The 6,314-nt window shown below is 35.3% G+C and overlaps 1 protein-coding gene across 1 annotated transcript; it reads left to right on the plus strand.

Moving 5' to 3' along the window:
- Positions 1-1,560: 1,560 nt before the first annotated feature.
- On the plus strand, positions 1,561-3,990 carry LOC21403959 (AP2-like ethylene-responsive transcription factor At1g79700). Its single transcript, XM_024165585.1, has 8 exons — positions 1,561-1,799; positions 2,063-2,145; positions 2,292-2,300; positions 2,412-2,500; positions 2,608-2,681; positions 2,767-2,817; positions 2,916-2,992; positions 3,365-3,990. Exons 1-8 carry the CDS (start codon positions 1,561-1,563, stop codon positions 3,988-3,990), a joined length of 1,248 nt encoding a protein of 415 aa, XP_024021353.1.
- The last annotated feature ends 2,324 nt before the right edge of the window (positions 3,991-6,314 follow it).

The raw sequence follows: 6,314 nt of genomic DNA on the forward strand, positions 1-6,314 counted from the left end.
ACGGAATTGGCATTCATTGATAGTTCATGGCATTCATTGATAGTTCATTACCTGCTTTAATGTAATAACTTATCAAGAGTATATCAATAAATTTGACATTCATTTTGTTGGCTAGGATTAGTACAGCAAATTGACAACAAAAATGAAACTGACAAAATGACCTCCTTCATTTTTATGTTTGCTCACCCTAAATTCCAAAGTGACTTTACAAACAAAAACATTTAAAAATATCTTTTTACAAATAACTTTTTCTGTTAAATTATTTTTGCAATAGCACTTGTGTTAGTATTACCATACTCAAAGTTTTCTTATTTCCTATACTAGGCCTCCGCCAAATTACCCTTATAAAAAGGATAACGCTCTTTTCTTTTTCTTTTACCTTTTATGTAAAGGCCTAAAATTTGGTTGGAAAACTGAGCAATATTCGAAAGAGTTAACAACGAGAATTTGAAGCAAACAAAGCATCCATATCATAGTATTGGAAGTTCGGAATCTAGTCACGACAGAATATTATAACGGTTCATTCCATTGGAAATAACGTTCTAATTATAATGAGCTTCCCAGTCCAACCAAACTCCTATCCCTCACAAACTGCCTTGTAGAATATTAAAAAACTTGACATATTCCTAAACAAGTAGAGCTCTATATGGACGAGTAATCCTATGTTTAAGCTATAATACGGTTGATAAGTGACCTTCCCATGTTGTCGTTTAGTTGCAGAAAGGACAGATTTCTAAGTTTAAATCTTTCCCAGGAAACAAACAACAGTCTCAAGAGTTGTGGATATAACTATCTAGGAATAGCCAAACTCAGATTGTCCTCAATATGTGGTATTTGTTCTCTTTCATCCTCCTAAATTATACCGATTATATTCTCTTAGCTTTTTCCTAGTTTTTTGAGATTTACTAGCTTTTTAGCTACTAAATTGGTATGGGATTTTCTCCTGTGTAGTACGGAATATAAGCTGAACTAACGTTATTTGACTAATAATTCTAATTACACGAACGATTTAGTTAAGAAAATTAGATATACACTTGGTGTTGGACAAATCATTAGTCAAAGAATGTTGATTCACTGTTGGACAAATTTTTGCTCCTATACTCTTCATGAGAGTTCATTAATTAACACTTAGATTTTTCTAATTTATCACATAATTTTCTCACCAAATATTAAAATGAAACATGTTTAAGCATTCATGTTACGTATATAAACATATATATATATATATATGTATATATATATATATGTATATATATATATATATATATATGAAATTCTTTGAACCTTGGTTTTTCCGAATATCTGGTAATATTATGTTAGTAATCACAGGCCTTGAAGTACGAGTGGGGAAATCCTGCGTGGCTGTCTAGTAGGGTACAGACAGTTCAAATTTTGTCTGAAATGCGTTGTGACCATCGGAATAGAAAAATGACACATTAGTAATAAAACAAGCTTAGAAGCAACTATATAAACACTTAGTTTTAGTACCTGAATTACTCAAACATTAACCAGTAAATGAAGTTGTCTATTGCTGTTTGCCACAAAGTGAACAAAAGAAACATGGAGATGACACTGCAATCTGCATTGTGCCCAACAAAGCGTCCTGTGTGCATGTTAGAAGGCGAAAACCTGACAGCCACAGCTCCTAAGTTTACAAAGAGACGGCGAAGAGATCACTCCTCTGCTGTTAAAGAACAGCAAGCTGAAGTACAGCAGCCACGGGCTGATCAATCTGCTGCTACTACTACTGCTGCTACTGCAACTGTTAAAAGAAGCTCGAGATTCCGTGGTGTTAGCAGGTGCAGTTTTTTAAAGAATAATTCTAGGGACGCCAACTCAAGTTCCAACTCTTTATATCAACTTTGAGTTGTTATTATTTTGTTGGCAGTAGTTTAAAAGCCAATAAAGAATGACAACTCAAGTCAGGATAAGAGTTAGTGTCCCTAGCACTAATTTTTTGAAATATGTTGATGTTGTGTTGTTTTGTTCATTTTTCCTTTTATTTTGATGTTTTTCTTTTTATGGAAAGTGTTGAAGTTGAATGGAAACAATTTTTGTGCAGGCATAGATGGACAGGAAGGTATGAAGCGCATTTATGGGACAAAGGGTCATGGAATCCCACACAAAGGAAGAAGGGAAAGCAAGGTATTGTGGAAAATTGGAATTTTTATCTCTTGTTTATAGTTCTGAAATTTCATGTATATTTTATTTTAATTTACTTATTGTAACTTATTTGTTGGATGATGATCTTGGCATGGAACTGGATTTACCATAATTGGTCTATGGAGCAGTGTATCTGGGTGAGTACTTGTGTAGCTAGTTATGATCAATTTTTCACAATATACATATATATATATATATATATATATATATTACTTTTTAACATTTTAAGAATTGGTATAATTCAACAGGAGCTTATGATGAAGAAGAATCTGCTGCGAGAGCATATGATTTAGCAGCACTAAAGTACTGGGGAACAACAACTTTTACCAATTTCCCGGTAAGAATATCATAACACGATCAAGTTGGAAAGCTATTTGAACTCTTTAGGCAAAGATCAGTTATAGAAAAGTTTTCTAAATCTCTGAAATGATGATGTTTATGAAGGTATCAGATTATGAGAAAGAAATTGAGATCATGAAAACCCTTACTAAAGAAGAGTACTTGGCATCATTAAGAAGGTATTTCGTCAGTTTTATATGATTGTTAGCCTTATAAAAACCTTTCAAAAAAGTACTGAATTTAGTCCTTTAATTCCATCTGCAGAAGAAGTAGTGGCTTTTCAAGAGGTGTTTCCAAGTATAGAGGAGTTGCAAGGTAAGAGATTTTCATTTTCATAGTTTGACCTTCATTTCATTGTTCTTTCTCAAAAAGAAACAATTCCACTTAAGTTTAATTTCTTGTTTGAACTGCAGGCACCATCACAATGGGAGATGGGAAGCAAGGATAGGGAGAGTGTTTGGAAACAAATATCTCTACTTGGGAACTTACAGTAAGTTTAATCCTCTAAATACTTCTTAGAAGTAAAGTAAATAAAATTTTTTCATATTAACAGCAGCGGAGCCAAAAGAATAAGCAAAAGGGGCGGACATATAACTTCAAATTTTAAGGGGAGGCAAACATATGAAACTAAAAATTTTAGCAAAATATACGTACAAAATTAAAAGAAAAAAGAAAATTAGGTGGGCAACTGCCTACCCTCGATATGTATAACGACACCCCTTGGCCATTAATCTAATGAAATGAATTATCCTGAATTTTAAAATCTAAAGATTCACATATACTTGGGATAATAAGTTCAGTAATTGAAATGCAAGTGGCTTAAAAGGCCTTTCTTTTTTCTCATTTTTGTTTTTTATTTCAGGCACCCAAGAGGAGGCTGCTCATGCTTATGATATTGCAGCAATAGAATACAGAGGCATCAATGCAGTGACTAACTTTGACTTGAGCACCTACATCAGATGGCTAAGACCAGTTTTCAATTCACTTGCTGCCCAAGAACCAAAACCCGCCGCAACCACTACAATCCCACCGACAACTTCGCCTTACCTCATTCCCACTAATGAAAAACCAGACTCTTCCATTTTCAATCTCAACCCTTTTACATTAGAGGACTTGGAGACCTCCAAACCCCAAGAGATTTTCCAAAGTCAGACACCTATTAGTCCCTTCATCAACTCTTCTTCCCCGACCGCACTTGACCTCCTCTTCAAATCCTCAGTGTTCAGGGAGCTAGTTGAGAAGAATCTGTGCGCGGAGAGTGATGAAAACGAAGGCAATGACATGAAGAACCTGCTACAGATGAAGAACAGCCATTTTGACATGATTTCCTATGATGGCAATGGCAGTATAGATTGTACTAGTTCTGCCAATTCCTATGCATTGCCTGGTTTGGAGTCTCAGGAGGAGAGCGCATTGACATTGTGCAATGAAAGGGGACAATCTCTATGGAACTTTCCATCAAACTTTTCTTCTGTTAATTTTAACTAACAAGCTTTAAGCTTTCTTATGTGCCTTCAATGTAGGGACAGTTTTAATCTTAGTTAATCCTTGGTTTTGTACTATAATATGCACTCTAATAAGGTTTTATCCGTTATAAATCTTGTGTCTTATCTGGCTATTTAAAGCTGAACATTGATTCAGTTGGCGTGAACAACACCTCATGAAGAAATAAAAGATGAACATAACCAAATGAGAAGAATCATCACATGCTAGTTTTCTTAGAATATAAGAATCTAATATTGGCCCGCTTCCTAATTTTTGGAGAATTAGTAAATCAATGTGGTATCAGAACAGAAAGTCATAGTTCAAACTCATGTACAATTCGAGTTTATAATTAAAATTTATTTGTTGAGTTAGTCCAATCAACATTTGACCACATAATCCATCACCAAGCCTACATGTGAGTTTTATGAGTGATTTGCTCCTAACAACTTAAGTTTTTGAGAGAATTGGTAAATTCATCCCACAATTAGATGAGTCTTTTCTAAAATTTAACAAAAGAGTTTATTATAAAAAACCTCCCCTGTATTTTTCTTTCCTTTTCTAAGTAACTCATATACCTAGAAATTATCACGCATGGTACTTAAAGCTGAACATTAATCAGTTTGGTTTGAAGACCAGCTACGTTGTGAAGAAAAAATGATATAAAATCAAACGAGAAAGAATTAGAGCACGTTACTTTAAGTTAGAGTAAAAGAGACAAATACCCCTTAAGTGCATTAAGTTTGGATTTTCAAACCTTACTCTTAATTAATACTTTTTTTTAGTAAAATAACTATATTAGTCAAAAGGGTATCAAAAGTAAAGGATAAAAGGCTAAACTCATAGAATAAGTTTAACAATTTTCTCTAAGAGTTATGTTGGAAACCAAAGGACAAACAGACTTGGGTCTTTTATGACAGCATAACGAGATTGCTTATGATCGCCATTCCACAATTGCTTTTAGTAGCCGAGCATAACGTTCTATAATTGCTTTGAAATACTTTAATCGAGCAAACTGCAAATGTTCCCTCATCTCAAGTCATCTTTACATTTTTGACATGAAGGTATGCGAGGACGATTTAGATTTAAGCCAGTGTTTGTTTATTATTAGCACGATAGGATAGCTTTTATTATCTGTTAGACATAATTAAAACCTTGTCATTCTAGTGTTGTGCGGCCACTAGCTAGGGGTGTAAATCGGCTGGGTATCTTCGTTTTTGGGGCCGGGCTGACTTCGTCAGGGGTGGAAAAAACCTGAGCCGCAACACCCCGCCAACCACCAAAACCCGCATCAATTCTGCTTGCTCGGGTCAGCTTAGGATCGACTTAGGTACTTAGCTTGATTCTCGTCTAAAAAAATAGTCATTATAGAGGAGTGGCAGAGAGAGATATATGGAGATGGCAGCCTGAAATTCTGAGCGAGAAAGAGAGTGACTACCAGAGATGACCGCCTGAAACTCTAATATATATATTTTTTTATTCGAGTGAATTCTAAAAGAGATGGCTAGGGTTTTTTCATTAAAGATATTTATAATATGGGTATATTAGTGGGAGCTTGGAATGGGATAGGTTTGGATTTTCTTCGAAATATGAGCCCAATGTTCTCATCTAATATACACAATACATATAAAAAAAAGGGTTAGCACCCTTTGTTCGGTCAGGTCGAGAGAGTACAGGTTCTCACTTCCCTAGCCCGCACCCAACCCGCATAGTGCGGGTTGGTGATTCAAAAATAAAATAAAAAATAAAAAAAAATCTGCAAAATTCAAGTTGGGTAGGATAGGGTCGGGTTAGTCAGGTTCGGGAAATTTTCCTACAGCCCTACAACTAGCAGCAAAATTCAAGTTGGGTAGGATAGGGTCGGGTTAGTCAGGTTCGGGAAATTTTCCTACAGCCCTACAACTAGCAGCGTTGATGCCTAGTCGATGTGACATTGCATGGCTATTTGTGAGCCAATTCTGATCAGCTACAGATGGCGGTTGAGCTCCTCATGCTGCTGCGAGGAGATGTCGCTGGCGAGATCTGAGGCCGTGTTGCACAATTGCTTGTGAGAACTCTTTGAATAGTTCAAAATTCACTCGTTAATTTCATTTAACAAACTTGAAACGCATCGTCTGCTGCAATGATTCTTCTGGAAATTGCATTTGCTGATACTTGCCGTTCTTCACCAATTATGTAAACAGACCAAAACAAAAAAGGATTTACAGAAGCAAGAAAATAGGTGGTTGAGATTTGAGACCCATGTTAGAAATATATAGTTTCGGAGCTCACACTTCATAACAAAAGAGTTCACAGTTTCATTCAAGGACTAGTAGAAATATTGCAAAATA

The sequence above is a fragment of the Morus notabilis genome, unplaced genomic scaffold, assembly GCF_000414095.1.
Source record: "Morus notabilis unplaced genomic scaffold, ASM41409v2 Scaffold155, whole genome shotgun sequence".
Classification (NCBI taxonomy): Eukaryota; Viridiplantae; Streptophyta; class Magnoliopsida; order Rosales; family Moraceae; genus Morus; species Morus notabilis.

What these genes read in the sequence shown, in the direction of transcription:
- LOC21403959 (XM_024165585.1), top strand. Translation starts at nt 1,561, where the DNA reads ATGGAGATGACACTGCAATCTGCATTGTGCCCAACAAAGCGTCCTGTG. An exon ending in AGATTCCGTGGTGTTAGCAG is followed by an intron (nt 1,800 to 2,062) that starts GTGCAGTTTTTT and finishes ATTTTTGTGCAG; the next exon opens with GCATAGATGGACAGGAAGGT. An exon ending in TACTTGGCATCATTAAGAAG is followed by an intron (nt 2,682 to 2,766) that starts GTATTTCGTCAG and finishes TTCCATCTGCAG; the next exon opens with AAGAAGTAGTGGCTTTTCAA.